Source organism: Zophobas morio, unplaced genomic scaffold (assembly GCF_036711695.1).
Source record: "Zophobas morio isolate AGI-343-1 ecotype UQ-CSIRO unplaced genomic scaffold, CSIRO_AGI_Zmor_V1 ptg000021l, whole genome shotgun sequence".
Classification (NCBI taxonomy): Eukaryota; Metazoa; Arthropoda; class Insecta; order Coleoptera; family Tenebrionidae; genus Zophobas; species Zophobas morio.
Window position 1 is genome coordinate 24,184,662 of NW_026972126.1, and position 26,833 is coordinate 24,211,494.

Sequence of the window (26,833 nt, forward strand, 5' to 3'; positions counted from 1 at the left end):
AATCTTTATAATTCCTGGGATAGTTAGACTCTAAAATTTTTGGAATTTTTGGAATGAGTTTAGAATCTCTTGATTTTCAAGAATCTCTAAAACCCGTAGAATGCCCAGAATAATAAGAATCTCTAGAATCCTTAGAATCTCTAGAATTGCAGGAACCGCTATTTCGAATGTTCCAAATATTCCCGAAATTGGTTTAAAGATTTGGAAGATTCCAGAGATTTCGAAGATTCTATTAGATCTAGAGATTGTAGAGTATTTACAGATTTTTAATTTAGTCCAAACTTTGGAGTCTAGAGGTTCTAGCCATTCTAGAGATTCTAAAAATTCTAGATACTCTGAGTTTAGAGATTTTAGAAATTCGAGATATTCCAAATATTCCAGTATTCCTAGAGATTGTGGAGAATTTAGGGATCCTAGAGATTGTAGAAGTTTTAGAGTCTAACGGTTTCAGCAGTCTTGGACAATCTGAAGATTCGAAATCTTCTAGAGACAAGACTTATGTTAGCAAGTACTAGCCCCGCCCACCTACCCCTATTTTCTCACAGGATATGTGATCTGCCAAAATAAGACTTACCTTAGCAAGAATTTGAGGGAACCTGTGAGTAACTGAGAGAATTTTGAAGAATTTTGAAAAATCAAACAGAATCAAAAAAAAAAAACTGGAGGAGTCTGGAAGAATCTGAAACGATCTGAATAGAACTGAAAATTTTAAAGAATCTTGAGGATTCCTGATGGTCTTTGATAGAATCTTAGAAAAATTGATTGGAAACAAACCGGAAGCTTCGGAAAGCATCCGGAATAATCAGAAAGATAAAAAAAAATCGAAAAGATCTGAAAGAGAGAATTAGAAAGAAAATGAAAGGACCTGAATGCATTTGAAAGAATCTGAAAGAATTTATGGGAATCTGAGAGAAATTGCGAGTTGGAAAGAATCTGAGAGATTCGGAAAGTATTTGAAGGAATCTGAGGAAACCTGTGGGAATCTGTGAGAATCTAGAAGAATCTAGAAAGATCTGGAAGAATTTGGAAAAGTTGCAGAGATCTGAAAATATCTGGCTGGTTTTAAAACGATCTGAATAGAATTAAAAAATTTGAAAGAATTGTGAGAATTCCTGACGGTGTCTTTGAAAGAATCTGAAAAAATTCTAAAGAATGTGAAAAAATCCCAAAGAATCCGAAAAGAAGAATCTTAAAAAAAAAGGAAAGAATCTGGAAGAGTCTCAGGGAATCCAAGAAAATCTCAGGGAATATGATACTAAGAATCGGAGAGAATTAGAGGGGATCAGAAAGAATCTCAGGAAATCTAGACGAATCTAGGTAAATCTGGCAGAATCTGAGAGAATTTGAAAGAATCTAGAAAAATGTAGAAAAAACTGGAAGAATCTGGAACAATCTGCAAGGATCCAAAGCGATCTTAAAGAATTCTAAGGAAATCTGAAGGAATCTTCAGGGATATTGAGAGAATTTGAAAGAATATAAAAAATCGATAACAAAGTGTATTTTTCTGGAAACTTTCGTATTAATTTTTCAACATATTGATAGTAAAATTTATGGAAAACTTGATATTTATATTTTACCGTTGAGACGTTATAAACGAAGCGAAATGAATGATAAACAGAAATTAAGGCAATTTTTTTCCGAAATTCAAGGTATTAAAATTAATCAAATACGAATTAGATTCTCTGACATAAAAAAATTACACATTTTTGACGTTTAATTATTTTGTTGTGAAAAGAAAATTACGTATATTAAGAAAAGAAGCAAAATTGAAGCCCCGCCCACCCACCCCTGTCTCATTGGTGGTGATTTTTTTATTCGCCCTTGGCCCAGGGGCGGAGCTTATCTACAAAATCTTTATTTCTCTACAAGAAATTATCGTGTGAACTATGTTTTGTTGTTGTTGATATAGCAGTCTCCTCAATTTTGCCTTTTTTCTGAATATACGTAATCTTTTTTTCGCGACAAGATTGACTTGTTAAAAATGGTAAACTTTTAACAACGATTTTATAATTAAACTCCACCCCTCGGTCGGACAACGAATGAATAATTCATCGCAATTAAGGTTGGGGTGGGTGGGCGGGGCTTATTTTTGACGTTGTTTTTTAACATAAATGATTTTCTTTCAACGACTTGATACTTAACAACAAGTTTTACATGGTATTTCGTGTAGAGAAATAAGCATTTTGCAATTAAGCTCCGCCCCTCGGCTCACGGCGAATAAAAAAGTCGTCACAATTGAAACATGGGCGGGTGGGTGGGGTTTATATTTTGCCTCTTTCTCTTATATGTACGTAGTTTTATATTCACGACAAAAAACTGAAAACAAATAATTATTATTATTTTCCGATGTATTAACATAAACATTTTAAACACTACACATATTGTTCAGATACCACTATTCCCGTTGGTCTTTTTATCATTCAATAAAGTATATCGCACACTTTTGAAATTATTGCAAGGTCAAATTTTATAATTTTCGAAAATACTGGACTTCAGGGGCGAGGGAAGTTCTGTCGAAACAATTTTCGACAAATTCTTTATTTTTATTAATTTAGGAAACCGAATTAGCGGAAATCCGTACTACTTTGCAACAAAAGAAGGCCCAAATGGCGCAAGTCGAGCAAGAACTCAAAGAAATCCGAGCAAGTCTTAAAGAGAACGACGAAAAATTACAAAAATTGAAAAGTTCAAATTCTAGTCTGGAAGATCGGATGCGGAACCTGGAGGTACGTACCATTTTTGAGATTGCTCGTATTGAGGGATGAATTTCAGGGCCAAGTCCAAGAGGAACAAACCAGGCAGAAGGAAATCGCGACGAGAGACGAGTTCGACAAGCGGAAAGTCAAGGAGTTGGAGAAACGATTGAGTGAGGCTAGGGGTCAAGTGGCGACTAAGCAAACCGCGGTGGGGAACTACACGCAACAGGCGACCAGTTTGGGGGAAAGACCGGAAACATTGAGGAAAGTCCACGACATCGCGACAGAGATAACCAACCTCGAAAAATCCGTGCGAAAAATCGAAGTCACCACCGAAAACACCGACGAACTCGTAGACAAGTACCAACAGATGCAGGAAAAATTCACCAAAATATCCGCGCTCTTGAACTGCTTGAATAACGATATTAGAGAGCTAAACACGGCGATTGATAAGAGAAGTCGTCACTACCAACTAACTGAGAACTTTTTCATAACTTTCATCAAACACTCGTTCAATAAAATAATGGAAGTGCGCCAGTTTCAAGTAATTTTTGTTTTGTTTTCGTGGAAACAGGTTTTAAAGGTGTGTTTTAGGGGTCAGTCGACATTGACATGCAAAGCAAGAAATTGGATTTAGTTGTGGTGCCACAACATGGTTCTCAGGGGTCCACGACGACTGCAAACCTGTCAGGAGGGGAACGATCCTTCTCCACAGTGGCGTTCCTGTACGCTTTGTGGCAATGCATGGAATTCCCGTTTTATTTTCTGGACGAGTTTGACGTCTATATGGATAAGTTAAACCGAACGAAAGTCTTAGATATTTTGATACATCATGCAGAGACCCATCCAGAGTTGCAGTTCGTGTTTCTAACGCCCCAAGACGTGTCTTTCGTCAAGAAAAACGTTACCATTTTAAGGTTGCAGGATCCTGAACGGAACCCGGTTTGATATTACCATAGTTTATTTATTTGCTGCTTGCAGCGTCTACTAGATTTTTTAAACAACTAATTCTGTATTTATAAAGTATATTTTTTCTATCAAAAAATACATAGTTTCATAGTTGCAAAAATATATTAACTATTTTCTGGTAACAGGTAATTTGTGCACAGCCTGAAATTCATTCAGTCTTCTCTCCATCGCTCTCAGTTGCCTCCTTTTTCCTGTAATCCCGACAATTGTGGTAGAGCTTCCTCTCATTGTTGAATTTGTACTGAAAAACTGTTCCTTCGCAATAAACGCACGAAGCGTAGGGTTTGTGGTCCACCATGTCCCCGCTGAAGTGTACTTTAAGGGCCTCCACGGTGGGGGCAAAAAACTGTCGGCACTCGTCGCAGTAATAGTCGTGTTGAACCTGGTATTCCCTGATCACAGCTGCATCTTGGGGCTCCAGGAACCTGGGGTGGATGGCATCAAGTTCGGTATTGAGCTCATTTTTGATGAATTCTTCAGTGACCTCCTTTGCTTCCATAAAAACCGGGGCACTGGTATGCACTTATCTATTAATAGTGCGCTCGAGTGATATTTTTGATTAGATTTGCGCTTCAAGTGATCAAAACACGATTTCGTACGAAGAGGGGTCATCAAGGTTGGCAGCAATGACAGCGTTGAGGTTAACTGTCAATCGCTACAATTAATTATTAGAAAATCGAATTAAAAAGTATGTCGCTGGTGGCATACTCACATTTAATTGGGGCTCGATTGTAAAAAAATTATAAACAAAACAATTTAATAAAAACAAAATAATAGCATAGATTAATGTAGATGCGACATATAGGCTGATTTTGCAAAATAACCCTTATTGACATTGGAGTCAACCGTCAAAGGCAAGCGCCAAATTTAAATAGTCGATGCCAATAAAAAAAACCTTTTGTGAAAAATTGAGAAATCGAAAAATCAAAAGATCAAGATTGAGAAACCGAAATAAGTCAAAATCGAAAAGTTAAAAATTGAGAAATTGTTAATCAAAATGTCGAAAAATCCAACTGTCTATAAATCGAGAAATCAAAAAACTTAAAAATTCGAAAAATTGAGAGATTGAAAGATCCAAAGAACGAAAAATCGAAAAGTGATGAAGTCGAAAAATAGAGAAATCGACAAAAAAGTTAAAAGTTGAAAAATTGGAAAAGCGGAAAAATCAAAAAACGAAAAAATGGAAAACTGGAAAAAGTGAGAAACAGAAATAGGCCAAAATAAAAAATTGAAAAAAAGATGCATCGAAAAACAGAACATTTAAAACCAGGAAGTCGAAAAATAGAAAGATTAAGAAATATTGAAAAATTAAAATATCAAAAGATTGAAAAATCTAAAATTTAAAAATCCAGAAATTGAAAAATCGAAAAAGTAAAAAGGTTGACACATCGAAAACCCAGAAGTCAAAAATAGAAAAGCCGACGAATTGAAATATTGAAAAATTCTAAAACTGAAATATCTAAAAACTGAAAAATCGAAAAATCAAAAAAGTGAAGTCGAAAAATAGAAAACTTAAAAAATCGAAAAATCAAAAAATTAAAGAATTGAAGAACAGGAAGATCGAAACACTCGAAGGTCAAGAAATGGGAAAATCAAAACATCGATCAATTGAAAAATCGAAAAATTGAGAGTTTATAAAAGTCAAATTTGAAAAATTAAAAAATCGAAAATTTGACAAAATGACAATTGAAAAACAGCAAATCTAAAACCGGGAAGTCGAAACATTTGAAAAATTCGAAAAGTTGAAAAATTCAAATATCGAAGAACTGTATTGAAAAATCTAGAATTCGAAAAATCTGAAATTTTAAAAATTAAAAAATCGAAACGGTAAAGAGTCGACACATCGAAAAATCCAGGAGTCAAAAATCGAAAAGTCGAAGAATCGAAATATTGAAAAATCCCAAAACTGAGATATCGAAAAGCTGAAAAATGAAAGAAAAACTGAAAAATGGAAAACCTGAAAAATCCAAAAACTGAGAACCTAAAAAGTCGAAAAATTGACCAATAGAAAAATCCAAAAAGTAAAGTCGAAAAATTGAAACCTTAAAAAAATAAAAAATCAAAAACCTGAAAAATCGAAAAATTAAAGAATTGAAGAACGGGAATATCGAAATCCTCGAAAGTCAAGAAATGGGAAAATCAAAACATCGATTAATTGAAAAATCGAAAAATTGACAGTTTATAAATGTCAAATTTGAAAAATTGAAAAATCAAAAATTTGACAAAATGACAATCGAAAAACAGAAAATCTAAAACCAGGAAGTCGAAAAATCGAAAGATTAAGTAAGAAATATTGAAAAAATAAAATATCAAAAGATTGAAAAATCTAAAATTTGAAAATCCAAAAATTCTAAAACTGAAATATCTAAAAACTGAAAAATCAAAAAAGTGAAGTCGAAAAATAGAAACCTTAAAAAATTGAAAAATCCCAAAACTGAAATAACGAAAAACTGAAAAATGAAAGAAAACCTGAAAAATGGAAAACCTGAAAAATCCGAAAACTGAAATATCCAAAAACTGAGAACCTAAAATGTCGAAAAACTGAGCAATAGAAAAATCCAAAAAGTGAAGTCGAAAAATTGAAACCTTGAAAAAAATTAAAAAATAAAAAACCAAACACCTGAAAAATCGAAAAATTAAAGAATTGAAGAACTGGAAAATCGAAACAGTCGAAAGTCAAAAATGGGAAAATCAAAACATCGATTAATTGAAAAATCTAAAAATTGAGAACATAGAAAAGTTAAAAATTGAAAAACCGAAACATCGAAACATTTAAAAATCGTAAAACTGAAGAAAAACATTGAAAAACGTAAAACTGAAACATCGGAAAATTGAAAATCGAGAAATTGAAAAATTGAGAAATTGTAGAATCAAAAAATTGAATAATAAATAATCTGAAAAATCTCAAAACTGAAATTTCGAAAAATTGAAAAATTAAAGAAAAACTGAAGAATAGACGACTGAATGTCCAAAAACTGAGGAATTAAAAAATTGAAAAAAACGACAATTGAAAAACAAAATCTAAAACCGGGAAGTCGAAAAATCGATGGATTAAGATAAGAACTCAAAACATTTGAAAAATTCGAAAACTTGAAAAACTGAAATATCGAAGAACTAAAATGAAAAATCGAGAAATCGAAAAATCTAAAATTTTAAAAATTAAAAAATCGAAAAAGTAAAGAGTCGACACATCGAAAAATGCAGGAGTCAAAAATCGAAAAGTCAAAGAATCGAAATATTGAAAAATTCCAAAACTGAAATATCGAAAAACTGAAAAATGAAAGAAAAACTGAAAAATGGAAAACCTGAAAAATCCAAAAACTGAGAACCTAAAAAGTCGATCCAAAAAGTAAAGTCGAAAAATTGAAACCTTAAAAAAATAAAAAATCAAAAACCTGAAAAATCGAAAAATTAAAGAATTGAAGAACGGGAATATCGAAATCCTCGAAAGTCAAGAAATGGGAAAATCAAAACATCGATTAATTGAAAAATCGAAAAATTGACAGTTTATAAATGTCAAATTTGAAAAATTGAAAAATAAAAAATTTGACAAAATGACAATCGAAAAACAGAAAATCTAAAACCAGGAAGTCGAAAAATCGAAAGATTAAGTAAGAAATATTGAAAAAATAAAATATCAAAAGATTGAAAAATCTAAAATTTGAAAATCCAAAAATTGAAAAATCGAAAAAGTAAAAACGTAGACACATCGAAAAATCCTAAAACTGAAATATCTAAAAACTGAAAAATCGAAAAATCAAAAAAGTGAAGTCGAAAAATAGAAACCTTAAAAAATCGAAAAATTGAAAAATCCCAAAACTGAAATATCGAAAAACTGAAAAATGAAAGAAAAACTGAAAAATGGAAAACCTGAAAAATCCGAAAACTGAAATATCCAAAAACTGAGAACCTAAAAAGTCGAAAAACTGAGCAATAGAAAAATCCAAAAAGTGAAGTCGAAAAATTGAAACCTTGAAAAAAATAAAAAAATAAAAAACCAAACACCTGAAAAATCGAAAAATTAAAGAATTGAAGAACTGGAAAATCGAAACAGTCGAAAGTCAAAAATGGGAAAATCAAAACATCGATTAATTGAAAAATCGAAAAATTGAGAACATAGAAAAGTTAAAAATTGAAAAACCGAAACATCGAAATATTTAAAAATCGTAAAACTGAAGAGAAACATTGAAAAAACGTAAAACTGAAACATCAGAAAATTGAAAATCGAGAAATTGAAAAATTGAGAAATTGTAGAATCAAAAAATTGAATAATAAATAATCTGAAAAATCTCAAAACTGAAATTTCGAAAAATTGAAAAATTAAAGAAAAACTGAAGAATGGACGACTGAATGTCCAAAAACTGAGGAAGTCGAAAAATCGATGGATTAAGAACTCAAAACATTTGAAAAATTCGAAAACTTGAAAAATTGAAATATCGAGAAATCGAAAAATCTTAAATTTTAAAAATTAAAAAATCGGAAAAGTAAAAAAATCGACACGTCGAAAACTCCAGAAGCCAAAAATCGAAAAGTCGAAGAATCAAAATATGTATTGAAAAATCCTAAAACTGAAAAATGGAAAACCTGAAAAATCCGAAAACTGAAATATCCAAAAACTGAGAACCAAAGAAGTCGAAGAATTGAGCAATAGAAAAATCCAAAAAAATTAAAAAATACAAAATCAAAAACTTGAAAAATCGAAAAATTAAAGAATTGAAACCCTCGAAAGTCAAGAAATGGGAAAATCAAAACATCGATTAATTGAAAAATCGAAAAATTGACAGTTTATAAATGGCAAATTTGAAAAATTGAAAAATCAAAAATTTGACAAAATGACAATCGAAAAACAGAAAATCTAAAGCCAGGAAGTCGAAAAATCGAAAGATTAAGTAAGAAATATTGAAAAATTAAAACATCAAAAGATTGAAAAACCTAAAATTTGAAAATCCAAAAATTGAAAAATCGAAAAAGTAAAAACGTAGACGCGAAAAATCCAGAAGTCAGAAATTGAAAAGTCGAAGGAGAAAATATTGAAAAATCCTAAAACTGAAAAATCGAAAAATCAAAAAAGTGAAGTCGAAAAATAGAAACCTTAAAAAATGGAAAAATTGAAAAATCAAAAACCGGAAAAATCAAAAAATTAAAGAACTGAAGAACAGGAAGTTCGAAACACTCGAAGGTCAAGAAATGGGAAAATCAAACATCGATTAATTGAAAAATCGAAAAATTGAGAGTTTATGAAAGTCAAATTTGAAAAATCAAAAAACCGGAAATTTGACAAAATGACAATTGAAAAACAGAAAATCTAAAACCGAGATGTCGAAAAATCAAAAGATTAAGTAATCGAAACATTTGAAAAATTCGAAAACTTGAAAAATTGAAATATCGAAGAACTGAAATGAAAAATCGAGAAATCGAAAAATCTAAAATTTTAAAAATAAAAAAATCGAAAAAGTAAAAAGTCGACACTTCGAAAAATCCAGGAGTCAAAAATCGAATAGTCGAAGAATCGAAATATTGAAAAATCCCAAAACTGAAATATCGAAAAATTGAAAAATGAAAACTAAATCGGGAAACCAAAACATTGAAAAATCGAAAAATTTAAAACGTCAATTGAAAGCAGAAAATCTAAAACCGGGAAGTCGAAGAATCGAAAGATTAAGCAATCGAAAAAGTAAAAAAATCGACACATCGAAAAATCCAGAAGCCAAAAATCGAAAAGTCGAAGAATCGAAGTATTGAAAAATTCTAAAACTGAAATATCGAAAAACTGAAAAATGAAAGAAAAACTGAAAAATCCGAAAACTGAAGTCGAAAAATTGAAACCTTGAAAAAAATTAAAAAATAAAAAACCAAACACCTGAAAAATAAAAAAATTAAAGAATTGAAGAATTGGAAAATCGAAACAGTCGAAAGTCAAAAATGGGAAAATCAAAACATCGATTAATTGAAAAATCGAAAAATTGAGAACATAGAAAAGTTAAAAATTGAAAAACCGAAACATCGAAATATTTAAAAATCGTAAAACTGAAGAGAAACATTGAAAAAACGTAAAACTGAAACATCGGAAAATTGAAAATCGAAAAATTGAAAAATTAAAGAAAAACTGAAGAATGCACGACTGAATGTCCAAAAACTGAGGAATTAAAAAATTAAAAAAAACGACAATTGAAAAACAAAATCTAAAACCGGGAAGTCGAAAAATCCGATTAAGAACTCAAAACATTTGAAAAATTCGAAAACTTGAAAAACTGAAATATCGAAGAACTAAAATGAAAAATCGAGAAATCGAAAAATCTAAAATTGAAAAAACGGCAATTGAAAAACAGAAAATCTAAAACCGCGAAGTCGAAAAATCGAAAGATTAAGAAATCGAAACATTTGAAAAATCTAAATATGAAAGAACTGAAATGAAAAATCGAGAAATCGGAAAATCAAAAATTTTAAATATCGAAAAATTAAAATAACAAAAAATTGAGAAATCTAAAATTTAAAAATCGAAAAAGTAAAAAGTCGACAGATCGAAAAATCCAGAAGTCAAAAATGGAAAAGTCGAAGAACAGAAATATTGAAAAATCCCAAAACTGAAATATGGAAAAACTGAAAAATGAAATAAAAACTGACGAATCGAAAAACTGAGAATCTAAAGAATCGAAAAATTGAGAAATCGAAAAATCAAAAATTGAAGCTGAAAAATCGAAACCTGAAAAAATTGAAAAATCAACAAGGGTTTATAAAAGTCAGTAAGCAGCTTGTAATATTCTGGTAAATCTAGTGTCAATTTGTCGAAAGGTAAAACGCGTCGTTAAAAATATTGACATTTTTTCTAGTTAATTTTATTCCCAGTTAGAAAAAAACACTGTTGCCAACATAAGTCGATATGACGCTTCTCTATGTTCTCTGATAATAGTAATACCAACCTGCGTCGAAAACCCCAAATGACATTTAAGTCACCAGATTTAAATTTTAAAGCTAATCGTCTCTGGGCCCCCATTCACGCTCTTCAACACACTTGCACTAAACGAATCCGCTTCTTTCGACAACAAAATCCTATTGTTAACTAAATGATAAAAATACTCTCCGAACGAAGACGTGTTGTACGCTTTCCCAGCCACTATCCGTGTGGTCAAATCATTAGTTAAAATAACCGTGAAACCGTGCTCGTTACCCAAAGCCCGCAAAGTCTGCAACAACGTATACACAAGCTTGGTTTTTTCGCCACTGGGTTGCAGCCGCAAGGGCCACGAAATACTATCAATGAACACCACCCCCACACTATTCTGTTTCAACCACGAACGCAAAAACTCCACGCTTGCTGTTAGAGTGACGGGATCCGGAGCCTCCACACACAAAATTCTTGCCAAAGTAGCGTCTGCATCGACGCCACATTTCTGACAAATTTCTAAAACCAAAAATTGTAATTTTCGAACATACATCACCAATAAATACCTCTTAGTCTCTCAGGGTTTAGGTTTTTGTTCGTGTGGATGAAAACAACCCGCGACTTCGCCCCCACAGCTAAATGTAGACACAGCTGCGTTTTTCCGCTCCCTGGGAAGCCACAGAGTTCGGTGATGCACCCCGGTAGCGCGATTTTCGTTAAAAGTGGATCCAGTTCTGGAATTAGGGTTGCAGTGAGCCCCGATTCGTCGTCACATAGCTCGAGAGCCGTTTTGGGTTTCGGGGCTGTCGTGACTGACCCCCAATCCGGGAGCTTGATTTTCGGGTTAATCGCGTCTAAATTGTCTGCGACGTCGTTGCAATGGTGAAAACCGGCGTTTTCGAGTTTCGTAATTACGTTTTGCGGCAAATTCAGCGATGAGATCGATTGATTCATTTTAAATTTGAATTTTGAGGTTAACAAAATGGCGCATGCGCAGTAAATGTAAACCGAGTTTTAGGTTATGTGCAAGTTCGAAGAATGATTCGAAATTGAAGCAAAATGGATTAATAAATGAGTTTTCTTTGTTTGAAGAGGTAATTACGGTTTCACGGTGTATAAATGCGTGTTTGGTTCGATGATACCAGTTTGCAGATATTAATTTTGGAAAACTCGAACCTAACCTCACTTTTTGTAGCAGCAATGTTTGCGAAAAAAGCACGAAAACGGTGGAAGTTTGAACTGGAAGACAAGTTAAAAATGGTTTGGTTAGGTAAGGTTAAATACAAGCTAAACTTTGAACTGAAAAAACAGATCACTGTAAAATAGTCACCCGAAGATCAAATCCAGTGGCCCCCTTTGATAAAACACAGGAGACTGCGACATGTCCCCGAGGACAAAATCCAGTGGTATAAATGTGGCGCATTTAAGGGGGTACCATTGAAAAGGTAAGTTCAAGGAAATTAAAATTGATTATTATTCACTTCAGTGTATTTTACAACTTGTATAAATTATGTTACAACAGTTTTACTATAAGTAGGGGAAAGTGGGACCAGTGAGATTGACGGACGAAAGTACATCACTAAGTATATAATTAACTAAAACTATTGTTGCCTAATGTTAAACTTTGAACCAATAAATTGTGTCTAGTTGTGTCAAAAGTTGTGATTTTGGGTCCAGATTTTCCACGTCGCCCCATCTCCCCTACTGTCCTCTTGATAAATTATCCGCTAATATTTCCCGGCTCCGGTGCGTCCGCTCCGTCCATGTCCACGTAGTCCTCTTCCCCATTGTCCGTTTCCGGGAGTTCTTGTATGGCTGGCGGCTCCTCGCAGGCCCCGAACTTCACAATGGATAATGATTTCTGCTCTTCACGCGGCCTTGACTTGAGATGACAAAGAAATTCGCATTTATTTCCGTAAGATATTCCATTCGAGGCACACACTGGAGCGTATATTCGCGTACAAATGCAGGGAATTTTGCTCAGTGGATCACTTTTGCAGTTTGTTAGAAGCAAGGCGAACAGGAAGACGGCTTTCATGGTTGTGAATTGTTTGCAAAAACGAGGAATTGCGGTTTGCTATTGCACGGATTGATACACATACGACTTGAGCATTTTCGAGCTATTTATAGAAAAGTATCTGTGTTTGTAGACGACGATGCTTTATGGTGTTTGTCGGAGATTAATTAATTATTAAAGGAGGTGACGATGGATTGTAGGTAAATGGAATTTAACGGCTGGAGTGGCAGTAAACACGGATCATCGATCAACATCATTAAGTTTTTGTTCTTTCTTACAATCGAGCCACTATTTACTACAACATCAATTGATTGTTTGCGTGTCTTTGTTTGTAAGCGTTATCTACGCTTAAAATGGTTGAGTAAATACGGTTCAAATTGGGGGATTAAGTTTAAACGGGACGCACATTTCCTGGCGACAAATCACTCCGGCCAATTGTGGCGTAGTTTTTCTCGTTGAACAACCACTTGGTGGAAATTTATTCCATAAGCGTTTCTGATCAACGTTTTCCCGCTTTGCTGTTTCTTAAAGCGAGGCGTGTTTGTGCACGAGAAACTTGAAAAGTTGTTGTTTGTTCTCATGATGGAGGTATTTGTGTTATACTTACCCGTATTATATCTTTACCAGAGAAAACCTTTTGCAACTTACTTGTGTGCAAACGGTAAGTCAACAAGAATTCGTAGAAAAACACGGCGCCATAGAGAAGTTTTTAAGTGCATCGTTGGATTCATTGGTGTGGAAATGAGGTTTGCTTGTTGTAGGTGGAGTGAGGTAAAGTTTAAGAGAGCGACGGTGACTTTGGATATTTGAAATCTGTAAAAATTTTCCGGAATATCCAGCTGTGGATAATTTCCGTGGATTATTATGTGTGTGTAGTCGCTGTTGTTAAGGATGATTTATTTTATTGATTAATTCAAGGACGACTCATTCAATTTTCCCGAGATTTTCTCAATTTTCCATTTTTCGATGTTTAGATTTTTGGAATTCTCAATTTTTCGTTTTTTTGATTGTTTGATTTTTCAAGTTTTATTTTTTTTATTTTTCGATTTTTCGATTTTTCGAGCTAAATTCATGGAAGACTGTAAAAAGTGTGAATTATTTTTGTCTAAAATTATTTAATAATTGCCGATGTCTATTAAAGAGCGTAATATGCCAAATTTTAAAACAAAAATCAAAAAATATCTAGTGAAAAAGGCGTATTATAACATAGACAATTTTCTTATTGATAAAGGTATAAACAGACTGAGTTGATGGAGTTGCTCATAGCCAGAGGTAATAATAATAATAATAATAATAATAATGTTTATTTCCAACGGGTAAGCACCCAATTACAGGAAACAAAAACAGAAAAACAATGTAGGCATAATGGTACAAACTGTAGCACTAAGAATAAGGAAAAAAAAAGAAAATACAATGCTGAATTTATAATAAAAGGTCAGAATATAAATCAAACAATACTCCCTAATTCTCTAAATAAGAAATTAAAGCGTTAGATATGTAACTAAAAGGATCATTATTAATGTCACATAAATCACTAATTAAGTTAAAATTACTACACATTATAACAAGTGGTGATCTAGTCATAACATTTGTTCTGCTAGTACTATAATAGAACGTACGGCAACTTCGAGCATTTAACCGAGGAACTAAGAATACAATTTTATTGAATAGATAAGTACAGTCAGTTATATTACTAATTAAGCTGTGGAGAAGTTTTACACTTGAAATTACCCGTCTAGTACTAAGTAAATTGCAGTTAAATCTGCTTAGTAAAACGCCATGATTATATCCGCGAGGAGGGTAAATCCCATCAACTAAAAATACTACAAATTTGAGAAACTTGCGTTGAACTGACTCCAGTAATTGAATGTAAGTAGAATATATAGGAAACCAGATAACAGCGGCATACTCAAGTCTAGAACGTATAAATGAGTAATACAACGTAAGCAACGATTGAACGTTCGAGAACTCAGAACAGTTTCTATAAATAAACCCAAACATATTATACGCTCTAGTCGTACACTCCACAATATGATTTTTGAAGAAGAATTTACTGTCAAAGACAACGCCTAAGTCCTTATACGTATCCAGTCTAACCAAATTAAATTCTTCAATAGAGTATTCATAAACTATATTGGTTAGTTTTCTGGAATAAGTAATAATAAAACACTTGTCTTTGTTTAAGAATAACCGGTTTTTTATGGTCCACGAAGTTAACTGATCCAAATTGTGCTGCAAGATTTCACAATCTCGAAGGGTACTAATAGATAAGAAAACTTTGAGATCATCGGCGTATAGTAGCTTTTGACAAGTCAAAGAGTTTACGACATCATTGACGAATAGTAAAAAAAGCAAGGGACCAAGATTGGACCCTTGCGGGACACCCGACGTAGGACAAAATGCCTCGGAAACAAAATTACGGTATTTAGCTGAAAGCTTTCTATTAAGTAAGTATGATTCAAGCAACAGGAGTAGAGAATCCGAAAATCCGAAATGATTTAGTTTACGAAGTAGTACATAATGATCAATCTGATCAAAGGCTTTACGAAAATCTGTGTAGATAACATCTACTTGGTTATTTTGATCAATAGCCTCTGAAACATACTGAGTAAAACAAGACAGATTCGTAACCGTAGATCTTTTCTCCACAAAACCATGCTGGAAGGGCGAGATTAAACTTTTAACCGAAAAATACAAACGTTTATAAACAACAGATTCAAAAATTTTTGAAAAGTTGCAGAGAACACATATTGGTCGGTAATTTTCAATCATAGACGGATCGCCTTTTTTAAATACTGGAGTAACTGTCGCTTCTTTCCAGATGTCAGGAAAATACGAAGTCTTAATAATAAGATTAAACAGAGAATGGAGAGGTTTTACAAAGATCGATGCACAGTCTTTTACGATAAAGCTGGGAATGTTATCTACACCTGCGATTAGAGAATCTTTGGATCGTTTTAACACTTCAAGTATTTCATCTTCTGTTATGTTCTCAATTTGTATTATAGAGTTGCTCAAATCACTTTGGTTTAAAACACAAGAGTAAGAAGAGTCAGAAATAACGTATACGCTTTTAAAGAAAGAAGCAAAAGCATTAACAATTTCAGGTGGTGTCTGAAGTTCTTGATCAGAAAATTTCATGATTGCTGGAATTCTGGACTTTCCTTTTTTAGTCTGAACATAGGACCAAAACCTCTTAGGGTTGGACGTGAGTGACGACTGAACTTCGTTTAAGTATCTGAGATAGTTGGATTGAATCAAGGACTTGCATTTAGATCTGTGGTATTTAAAAGCATCATAAAAATACTGGCTTTTGTATTGTCTGAATTTATTATGAAAAAGCGTTTTCAAACGTAGCATTTTGATAACCTCTGAGTCAAACCACGGGGGTATCGATGACCTTCCTTTTTGAAATTAAACTTAGGGACAGATACCTCAAAGATTTTGTTTAAAACTTGATAAAATTCAAAACATGCCGTATTAACGTTAGTTACGTTTTCCAAAAAAGACCAGTCAGTAGAAAGAAGTAAATCGTATAATAATTTGAAGTTAGCTTTACGAAAATTAAAACAGCTTGAATCTGGATTCATAAGAAAATGACCAGAAGATTTTATTATAAAGTGAAATGAAATATTTAATGCAGGATGGTAGTCATCTTCTGGTACAAGGGGAAGATCCGACTGTTTTACAGAGCAATGAAGATTAGAGAATAGCAGATCTAAAAAGCGATTGAATTTGTTATAGATATTATTGTACTGAGAAAAATTATGAAAATTCGCAAAATTTTTGAGCAAAATTGTGGCTCTATTATCTAAATTGGCTGAAAAATCTGGTACGTTAAAGTCACCAAGAACAACAACATTATCCATATGAGATTCTTCAACAGTACTGAATAAATTCAAAAAGAGCTCATAATCATTGAGGTTAATTGAAGGAGGAACATAGACAACGAAGACATATAGAGAGAGTCCACATGAAGATTTAATTTTTAGTCCAAGTATGTCTATTATTGGTAAAGTTGACGTGATATGCGATAAATCAATCTCGGAACAAACAAATGTATTAAGAACTGCAATAAGAACTCCACCTCCTTTTGTGACATTAGTTGCAGCAAAATTTCTATCTTTTCTATACACTAAATAATTATCTGGAAATAATTCGCTATTCAATATATCTTCAGAAAGCCAGGTTTCCGATAGTGCGATAAATTCAAAAGAAGAATGATATGACTTGTATGAAACAGATTTTGTAACTATGTACATACTAGTAATAAAGTTATTTATTTATTTATTTTATTTATTTATTTAACCCTTCGATATTTCAATGTTTCCCGATTTTTCTATTGTTTGATTTTTCAAATTTTCCGTTTTTAGTTTTATCGTTTTTCGAATTTTCGATTTTTCAATTTCCCGATTTCTCATTTTGTCGACCTTCTCATTCAATTTTTCGATTTCCCGATTTTTCAGTTTATCAATTTTTATATGTTTAAATTTTTCGATTATTAATTTGTCGATTTCTGAACTTCTGGATTTTTCAATTTTTTGATTTTTCAAATTTTCCACTTTTCGATTTTCGAAGTGTCAATTTTTCAGTTTGTCAACATTTCCATTTTTCGGTTTATCATTTTTCGACTGTTTGATTTTCGAACTTTAGATTTTTCAATTTCCAGATTTCTCAGTTTGTCGACTTTTTTATTTTTCAATTTTTCGATTTCTCAATTTTTCGGTTTTCCAATTTTTTGGTGTTTAAATTTTTTTTTTCATTTTTCAACTTTTCGATTTCCAAGCTGCCGATTTTTCGATTATACAGTTTTCCGATTTTTTAATTTTTGGATTTATGAATTTTTCAATATTTCGTTTTCCCAGTTTGCCGACTTTGCCGACTTTTCCATTTTTCGATTTTCGGGTTTCTCGATTTTTCTATTGTGTGATTTTTAAAATTTTCCACTCTTTATTTTTCGATTTTTTTGATTTTCGAACTTTCGATTTCTGGATTTCCAGATTTTTCGATTTCTGGATTACCAGATTTTTCGATTTTCCAATTTTTCCGTTTTTAAATTTTTTTATTGCTCATTTTTCAACTTTTCGATTTTCAAGCCTCCGATTTTTCAATGCTTCAATTGTACATTTTTCCGATTTTTCAGTTTTTCAATTTATGGATTTTTTAATATTTCGATTTTTCAAATTCTGAATTTCCTGATTTTTAAATTTTTTGATATTTCAATTTTTCGATTTCTCAGTATGTCGATTTTCTCATTTTTCGATTTCCAGTTTTCTCAATTTTTCGATTTCAAGGTTTTTCGATTTTTCCGTTTTTTCAATTTCTGGAATGCTCGATTTTTCGGTTCTTCGATGTTTCAATTCTTCGGTTTCTCAATTTTTGATTTCTCGATTTTCGATTTTTCCAGTTTACTTATATTTTTGGGTTTTAGATTTTTCGTTTTTTTCAATTTTTACTTTTTAAAACTTATCAACGTTTCGATTTTCGAGCTTTCGATTTTTCCAATTCTTGGATTTTCCGATTTTTCATTATTTTGATTTTTCAATTTCTGAATTTCTTAAATTTTCAATTTTTTTTATTGTTCAAATTTCCCCTTTTTTGATTTTCCAATTGTTTCGTTTTCTCGGTTTCTTGATTTTCGATATTTCAATTTTCTAATTGTTAGATTTTTCGAGATTTTAAATAATCAAATTTTCGATGTTCCATATTTCAGTATTCCGATTTTTTAAAATCTCAATTTTTCATTTTTAGATTTTTCGAGTTTTTTCATTTTTTACTTTTTAAAATTTTCCGACTTTTCAATTTTCGAGCTTTCGTTTTCTCACTGTTTCGATTTTCAATTTTTCGGTTACTCGATTATTGAGTTTTCCGATTTTTCAACTTTTTGATTTTCTGATTGCTCAGTTTCTGAAATTCTGGATTTTTTTCAGTTTTTCGATCACTCGTTATTCGGTTTTTCGATTTTCCAATTTCCCAATATGTATTTCGCTTTTTCATATTTTCGATTTCACGGTTATTCGATTTCTCGGTCTCTCGATTTTTGATTTTTCCATTTTCAATTGTTAGATTTTTCGAGATTTTAAATTATCAAATTTTTGGTTTTCCATATCTCTGTATTACGATTTTTCGAAACTTCAATTTTTCGTTTTTAGATTTTTACATTTTTCAATTTTTAGTTTTTAAAATTTTCCGACTTTTCGATTTTCGAGCTTTGGATTTTTCCATATTCTAATTTTTTCAATTCTTGGGTTTCCGATTTTTCAATTTTTTAATTTTTTTGATTTTTCAAATTTCCTGTTTTAGATTGTACTTTTTTCATTTTTCGACTTCTGAATTTCTCAATTTTTCAATTTTTTTGATTTTTCAAATTTCTCTTTTTCGATTTTTTCGTTTTTTCGATTGTTCGCTTTTTTGCAGTTTGTACTTTTTTCATTTTTCGATTTTCCGATTTTTCAATATTTCGATTTTTTTAAATTTGCAATGTCTGAAATTCTCAATTTTAAATTTTCTTCTTTTCGATTTTTCAATTTTTTCGATTGTTCGATTTTTTCAATTTATACTTTTTTCATTTTTCGATTTTTGAGATTTGGATTTTTCAATGTTTCAATTTTTCGATTTCTTGTTATTCTGTTTTTCGATTTCTTGCTTTTTCAATTATTCAGTTTCTCGATTTTTGAGTTTTTAAACTTTTCAATTTTTCGATTTTTCGACATTTTTCATTTTTTCGATTTTACCGTTTTAGGATTTCTCAGTATTTCTATTTTTCCATTTTTTTTTATATTTCGATATATCTATTTGTGAATTTCTCGTTTTTTCGACTTTTTGATATTTTGATCTCTCGATTTTTCGATTTTTTCAGTTTTTAGACTTTTCGATTTCACGATTACTCGAATTTTAAGTTCGTTTCTAAGTTCTATCAAATCTTAGATGAGATTTTCCAAGTGCATGTTCCAAGGAAAGTAACTCATGTAGGTAATTATCCCAATTGGTTCAATGGCTCTATTATCAAAATAGTGAAGCAAAAGAAATCTGCTTGGAAAAAGTATAGTAAAACTATATCTCCGGATGACTATCTGACATTTAAAACTTTGAGAACCCAGTTGAAATCTAAAATAAAAGATGCCTATAAATTGTATTTGCAACGAATGAATTACTGTGTTAAGTTAGACCTTAAGAGGTTTTGGGCATTTATAAACTCCAAAAAAAAATCAGACCTTTTTCCACAGAATATGACGTACAAAGATTCAAACCTCTCCAATCCCAAGGATATTGTTGACGCATTTGCTAATCACTTTGCCCAATCTTTTACTGACAAAAATCCACCTGTTAATCTTAAGTGTACAAGTCTAAATAAAAATATTCTTAGCGTAAAACACATCAGTGAAGAGAATGTATATAACGCCATTAAGAACTTAAAACCCAAAATGACTAACGGACCTGATCAAATACCAGCTTTTGTAGTGAAAGATTGTGCAAATGTGTTCACGATACCATTAACTATTATATTCAACCTTATTTTAAAGACATGTACTTTTCCTAATAAATGGAAGTACTCTAGAATTTGCCCTGTTTACAAAAAAGGAGAAAAATCAAATGTTGAAAATTATAGGCCCATATCTATTATTTCTAATTTTGCCAAGGTGTTTGAAACAGTATTACATAATATTTTGTCCCATCATATATCACAAATGATTTCCTCAACTCAGCATGGTTTTACCAAAGGACGCTCCACCATGACAAATCTTCTTTCCTTAACACAATTTTTAAGTGATTCATTAGACAACCAATGCCAAGTGGACGTCATTTATACTGATTTATCAAAGGCATTTGATAAAATTGACCATCGCCTCCTAATGCAAAAGTTGGAATGTTTTGGGTTTTCGGACTCATTAATTTCATTGTTAAATTCTTATTTAGACAGTCGATATTTATTTGTTAAAATCAATGGATTTAAATCAGAACTGTTCAAACAAGAGACAGGTGTTCCACAAGGCTCCGTATTGGGTCCCTTGCTTTTCAATATGTATATTAATGACATTGTTGATGCCATAGATGTGCATTCCCTTCTCTTTGCGGATGATTTGAAGATTTATACTGTAGTCAATTCATTTCATGATTCTCTTCGGCTTCAAAAATGTCTTGACAGAGTTTACAGATGGTGTTTGAATAACAATTTAATGATTAATAAAACTAAATGCTATGCCATGTCATTCACCAAAAAAGAAAAACCCATTATTTACAGATACAGCATTGATAACACCGTTCTTACTAGGCCTGAAGTTATACGCGATCTTGGGGTAGTCTTCGACTCAAAACTTTCATTCAGTCAACATATTCAGGCAATAACTGAGTCTGCTTTCAAATCCTTAGGCTTTGTCATCCGGAATGGTCGGGAGTTTGGTGATATTGAAACACTGAAATTACTCTATTTCACTTACTGTAGATCTTGTCTTGAATACGCCTCTGTCATATGGAGTCCTGTATATAATATCCACATTTCTTCCCTTGAAAGAATACAAAGACGTTTTCTTAAGACGGTGTCCTACATAGTCGATGGCGTTTATCCCCTGAGAGGTTATCCTCAGGATTTACTTCTGGGTAGATTCAAAATTCCATCTTTGCTAAATAGACGTAGAGAGCACTCGGTAATAACTTTATTTAAAATTGTCAAAGGACTGCAAGAGTGTCCTGATATACTTTGCAATTTATCACTTAAGATCAACAGAGGGAACATACGTAGTAAAAATTCTTTCTATTTGCCCACTGTACGCACTATGAGTAGAGCAAATTCTCCACTTGTTCAAATGGTGGTTAATTATATGGACATCGAGAATCAAGTCGATCTATTTAACTGCACTTTAGGTCAGATTAAAAGATGCAAACCAAACAGAGCCAAGTTGAAGTTATGCTTAAAATATTTGTACAACGTTTCTGTGTCCTGTAATTGGGTTCCCCACCCGTGGACACTATGCATTAATAATAATAATAATAATAATAATAATAATAAGTTTTTGTTCTTTCTTACAATCGAGCCACTATTTACTACAACATCAATTGATTGTTTGCGTGTCTTTGTTTGTAAGCGTTATCTACGCTTAAAATGGTTGAGTAAATACGGTTCAAATTGGGGGATTAAGTTTAAACGGGCCGCACATTTCCTGGCGACAAATCACTCCGGCCAATTGTGGCGTAGTTTTTCTCGTTGAACAACCACTTGGGTGCAAATTTATTCCATAAGCGTTTCTGATCAACGTTTTCCCGCTTTGCTGTTTCTTAAAGCGAGGCGTGTTTGTGCACGAGAAACTTGAAAAGTTGTTGTTTGTTCTCATGATGGAGGTATTTGTGTTATACTTACCCGTATTATATCTTTACCAGAGAAAACCTTTTGCAACTTACTTGTGTGCAAACGGTAAGTCAACAAGAATTCGTAGAAAAACACGGCGCCATAGAGAAGTTTTTAAGTGCATCGTTGGATTCATTGGTGTGGAAATGAGGTTGGTTGTTGTAGGTGGAGTGAGGTAAAGTTTAGGAGAGCGACGGTGACTTCGGCGATTTGGAATTTGTAAAAATTTTCCGGGATATCCAGCTTGTGGATAATTTCCGTGGATTATTATGTGTGTGCAGTCGCTGTTGTTAAGGATGATTTATTTTATTGTTTAATTGAAGGACGACTTAGTTTTTATTTTTGGTATTTTCGATTCATGGAAGACTGTAAAAAGTACTTTATCAAACTAAACATTCTTACATTACCAAGTATTTATTTTATATTCTCAATTGCGTTATTTATGTTAAATCTCATGCGGCAGACTATAAACGATACAGCGAAATAGATAATCATGACAATGGAAACAACAGTGCGCAGTGTTTAAATAATGTTAGATTAAAAAAAAAAATCAAAATAGTGTGAATTATTTTTGTGTAAAATTACATATGTAATAAACTGCCGATGTCTATTAAAGAGCTTAATATGTTAAATTTTACAACAAAAATCAAAGAATATCTAGTCAAAAAGGCGTACAATGATACGACTTGTTCGAAACAGATCTTGTAACTACGTACTAATAAAGTTATTTATTTATTTGTTTGTTTATTTTATTTATTTAAGCCTTCGATTACTATTTCTGCATTTCTCGGTTTACGATTATTCATTTTTCGATTTCTCGACTATTCAGTTTTTCGATTTTTTTTCCTCGATTTTCCTATTTTTTGACATTTCAAATTTTCAATTTTTCTATTTTTCATTTTTCGACTGTTCGCTTTTCGAACTTTCGATTTTTCAATTTTTCGGTTTCTGAATTTCTAGATTTTTCTATTTTTGGTTTTTAAAATTTTCCAGTTTTTGTTTTTCGAACTTTCGATTTTTCAATTTACCAATTTCTCAGTTTGTTGACTTTTACATTTTTCGATTTGTCTGTCAGTTTTTCGATTTCTTAATTTTTCGATTTTTTAATTTTTCCGTTTTTAAATTTTTTGTTTTTTCAATTTTCAACTTCGATTTTCAAGCATCCGGTTTTTCAATGTTTCAATTTTTTGATTTTTCAGTTATACAGTTTTCCGATTTTTCATTTTTTCGATTTATGGATTTTTCAATATTTCGATTTTTCAAATTCTGAATTTTCAGATTTTTCAATTTTTTGTTTTTTTAAATTTTCGATTTTTTAATTTCTCGATTTCTCAGTATGTTAAATTTTATATTTTTCGATTTTGGGGGTTTTCGATGTTTCAGTTTTTTCGATTTTTGCACTGATCGATTTTTCGGTTCTTCGATGTTTCGATTTCTTGATTTTGAATTTCTCGATTTCTCAATTTTTGATTTCTCGATTTTCGATTTTTCCATTTTATAATTGTTAGATTTTTCGAGATTTCAAATGATTAAATTTTCGATTTTCCATGTTTCAGTATTCCGATTTTTCGAAATTTGAAATTTTCGTTTTTAGATTTTTCGATTTTTTCAATTTTTACTTTTTAAAATTTATCAACGTTTCGATTTTCGAACTTTCGATTTTTCCATGTTCGGATTTTTTCAATTCTTGGATTTTTCCATTTTTCAGTATTTCGATTTTTCAGTTGTTCAAATTTCCCCTTTTCGATTTTTCAATTTTTTTGTTTTTTCGATTTTTCGATGTTTCCAATTTGTACTTTTTTCATTTTTCGGTTTTTCAATTTTTCGATTTCTCGTTATTCGGTTTTTTGAGTTTTCAATTTTTTGTTTTTCCGATTTCTCGATATTTCAAATTTTCAATTTCTGAAATTCTCGATTTTTCACTGTTTCGATTTCACTGTCTGAATTCCTAGATTTTTCTATTTTGTGGTTTTTTAAATTTTCCACTTTATTTTTTTGATTTTCGAACTTTCGATTTATCAATTTACCGATTTCTCAGTTTGTCGACTTTTCCATTTTTCGATTTCTGGATTTCCCAATTTTTCGATTTGTCTGTTTTTAGATTTCTCAATTTTCCAATTTTTCAGTTTTTTTTATTTGTCAACTATTCATACTCCAATTTTTTCGTTTTTTCGATTGTTCGAGTTTTCCAATTTGTTCTTTTTTCATTTTTCGATTTTTCGATTGCTCGGTTATTAAATAAATAAATTCAGTTTTTCGAATTTCCAATTTTTCGATTTTCTGATTTTTCAATACATATTTCGATTTTTCAAATTTTCAATTTCTGAAATTCTCGATTTTTCTATTTTTTGATTTTTCAAAATTTTCCCTTTTCGATGTTTCAGTTTTTTCGTTTTTTTTGATTGTTCGATTTTTTTCAATTTATATTTTTTCGTTTTTCGACTTTTCGATTTTTGAGCTTTCGATTTTTCAATTTTTGGATTTTCCGATTTCTCACTATTTCGAATTTTCAATTTAAGAAATTCTCAATTCCTAGTTTTTTAATTTTTCAAATTTTCTCCTTTTCAACGTTTCAATTTTTTCGTTTTTTCGATTGTCCGATTTTTCAGTTTTTTAATTGTTAGATTTTTCGAGATTTCAAATTATCAAATTTTCGATTTTCTATATTTCGTATTGCATATTTCGATTTTTCGAAATTTCAATTTTCGATATTTTTAATTTTTACTTTTTAAAATTTATTTATAAGTTTCGATTTTTCCATTTTTCGGATTTTTTTAAGTGGATTTTCCGATTGTTCAGTATTTCGATTTTTGAATTTTTGATTTTTTCCATTTTTTTGATTGTTCAAATTTCCTCTTTTCGATTTTTCAATTTTTCTCGTTTTTTCGATTGCTCAATTTTTCCAATTTGTACTTTTTTCATTTTTCGACTTCAATTTTCAAGCTCTCTATTTTTCACAGTTTTGATTTTTCATTTTTTCGTTTTCTTAATTCCTAGATTTTTCTATTTTGTGATTTTTAAAATTTTCCACTTTTTGTTTTTTTGATTTTTTTGATTTTCGAACTATCGATGTATCAACTTACCGATTTCTCAGTTTGTCGACATTTCCGTTTTTCGATTTCTGGATTTCCCGATTTTTCAATTTGTCAGTTTTTTGATTTCCCAATTTTCCAATATTCCCGTTTTTAAATTTTTTTATTTTTCATATTTCAACTTTTTGATTTTTCAATGCTTCAATTTTTCGATTGTTCAATTTTTCGATTTATGGATTTTTCAACATTTCGTTTTTGCAATTTTTCAAATTATGAATTTCCCGATTTTTCAATTTTTTGATTTTTCAAATTTTCTATTTTCGATTTCCGGATTTCTGGATTTTTCGTTTGCAGGGTTTTTCGATTTTTCAGTTTTTTCGATTTCTGGAATGCTCAATTTTCCGATTCTTCGATGTTTCGATTTCTTGATCGTCAATTTCTCGATTTCTCAAATTTTGATTTCTCGGTTTCTCGATTTTCGATTTTTCAATTTTCTAATTGTTAGAATTTTTGAGATTTCATATTATCAAATTTTCGATTTTCCCTATTTCAGTATTCCCATTTTTCGAAATTCCAATTTTTCGTTTTTAGTTTCTTCGATTTTTCGATTTTTTCAATTTTGACTTTTTAAAATTTTTTGACTTTTCGATTTTAAAGCTTTCGATTTTCCGTGTTAGGATTTTTCAATTCTTGGATTTCCCGATTTTTCAGTATTTCGGTTTTTCAATTTCTGAATTTCTCAGTTTTTCATTTTTTTTTTGTTTTTTTAAAAATCCCCTTTTCGATTTTGCAATTTTTTAGTTTTTGCGATTGTTTGATTTTTTCAGTTCGTATTTGTTTCATTTTCCGACTTTTCGATTTTCGAGTTTTCGATTTTCCCATTTTTCGATATCTCGATTATTCAGTTTTCCGATATTTTCCAATTTTTCGATTTTCTGATTTCTCAATATCTCCGTTTTTCAAATTTTCAATTTCTGAAATTCTCGATTTTTCTGTTTTTTGGTTTTTCAAATTTTTCCCTTTTCGACGTTTTAATTTTTTAGATTGTTCGATTTTTCCAATTTGTATTTTTTTTCATTTTTGACTTTTCGATTTTTCAGTTTTTCGATCACTCGTTATTCGGTTTTTCGATTTTCCGATTTCCCAATATGTATTTCGTTTTTTCATATCTTCAATTTCACGGTTATTCGATTTCTGGAATGCTCGATTTTTCGGTTCTTCGATGTATCGATTTCTCAATTTTTGAATATTCGGTCTTTCGATTTTCGATTTTTTCATTGTATAATTGCTAGGTTTTTCGAGATTTCAAATTATCAAATTTTTGATTTCCCATATTTCAGTATTCTCAATTTTCGAAATCTCAATTTTTCGTTTTTCGATTTTTTCAATTTGCACTTTTTAAAATTTTTCGATTTTAGAGCTTTCGATTTTTCCGTGTTAAAATTTTTTCAATTCTTGGATTTTCCGATTTTTCAGTATTTCGGTTTTTCAATTTCTGAATTTCTCAATTTTTTTTTTGTTTTTTCAAAAATGCCCTTTTAGATTTTTCAATTTTTTTCGTTTTTGCGATTGTTTGATTTTTCCAGTTTGTACTTTTTTCATTTTCTGACTTTTCGATTTTCCCATTTTTCGATATCTCGATTATTCAGTTTTCCGATTTTTCAATTTTTCGATTTCCTGTTTTCTCAATATTTCGATTTTTCAAATTTTCAATTTCTGAAATTCTCGATTTTTTGATTTTTCAAATTTTTCCCTTTTCTACATTTTAATTTTTTAGATTGTTCGATTTTTGAGGTTTCGATTACATATTCAGTTTTTGTATCACTCGTTATTCGGTTTTTCGATTTTCCGATTTCCTATATGTATTTCGTTTTTTCATATTTTCGATTTCTG

General features: G+C 31.0%; 4 protein-coding genes across 17 annotated transcripts in view; 3 read left to right on the forward strand and 1 right to left on the reverse strand.

Moving 5' to 3' along the window:
* Smc6 (Structural maintenance of chromosomes 6) overlaps nt 1-3,767 on the forward strand; it is a 23,416-nt gene extending 19,649 nt beyond the window's left edge. Inside the window, exons 9-11 of the mRNA XM_064059436.1 lie at nt 2,556-2,726; nt 2,773-3,240; nt 3,291-3,767. Coding sequence (XP_063915506.1) covers nt 2,556-2,726; nt 2,773-3,240; nt 3,291-3,644 — 993 coding nt within the window. The 3' untranslated portion in view covers nt 3,645-3,767. The remainder of the gene's footprint in view (nt 1-2,555; nt 2,727-2,772; nt 3,241-3,290) is intronic.
* LOC135131628 (DNA repair protein RAD51 homolog 3-like) lies at nt 3,705-11,554 on the reverse strand. Of its 2 annotated transcripts, none has more exons than XM_064059451.1 (3): nt 11,115-11,554; nt 10,586-11,067; nt 3,705-4,310 (listed from the first exon to the last, which is right to left on the reverse strand). In XM_064059451.1, exons 1-2 carry the CDS (start codon nt 11,500-11,502, stop codon nt 10,625-10,627), a joined length of 831 nt encoding a protein of 276 aa, XP_063915521.1. In that variant the 5' UTR covers nt 11,503-11,554; the 3' UTR covers nt 3,705-4,310; nt 10,586-10,624. The 2 variants fall into 2 exon arrangements, with proteins under 2 accessions (XP_063915521.1, XP_063915520.1); XM_064059450.1 differs by having other exon boundaries at nt 3,705-4,320.
* Nucleotides 11,534-26,833, forward strand: part of LOC135131627 (uncharacterized) — a 326,128-nt gene continuing 310,828 nt past the window's right edge. Inside the window, exons 1-3 of one of the 13 annotated variants that reach the window (XR_010280926.1) lie at nt 11,534-11,642; nt 11,744-11,993; nt 12,071-12,206. The gene's annotated coding sequence lies outside the window, so the exon portion shown is untranslated. The other 12 variants (XR_010280928.1, XR_010280930.1, XR_010280924.1 and 9 more) reach the window with 12 other exon arrangements.
* Nucleotides 20,770-21,380, forward strand: LOC135131821 (uncharacterized). Its single transcript, XM_064059671.1, has 3 exons — nt 20,770-20,862; nt 20,905-21,210; nt 21,348-21,380. The coding sequence occupies exons 1-3, from the start codon at nt 20,770-20,772 to the stop codon at nt 21,378-21,380; spliced, it is 432 nt and encodes a 143-aa protein (XP_063915741.1).

What these genes read in the sequence shown, in the direction of transcription:
- LOC135131628 (XM_064059451.1), bottom strand. Translation starts at nt 11,502, where the DNA reads ATGAATCAATCGATCTCATCGCTGAATTTGCCGCAAAACGTAATTACG. An exon ending in AAACCCTGAGAGACTAAGAG is followed by an intron (nt 11,068 to 11,114) that starts GTATTTATTGGT and finishes TTTTGGTTTTAG; the next exon opens with AAATTTGTCAGAAATGTGGC.
- LOC135131821 (XM_064059671.1), top strand. Translation starts at nt 20,770, where the DNA reads ATGTCATTCACCAAAAAAGAAAAACCCATTATTTACAGATACAGCATT. An exon ending in AAGTTATACGCGATCTTGGG is followed by an intron (nt 20,863 to 20,904) that starts GTAGTCTTCGAC and finishes CAACATATTCAG; the next exon opens with GCAATAACTGAGTCTGCTTT. An exon ending in ATAGACGTAGAGAGCACTCG is followed by an intron (nt 21,211 to 21,347) that starts GTAATAACTTTA and finishes CACTATGAGTAG; the next exon opens with AGCAAATTCTCCACTTGTTC.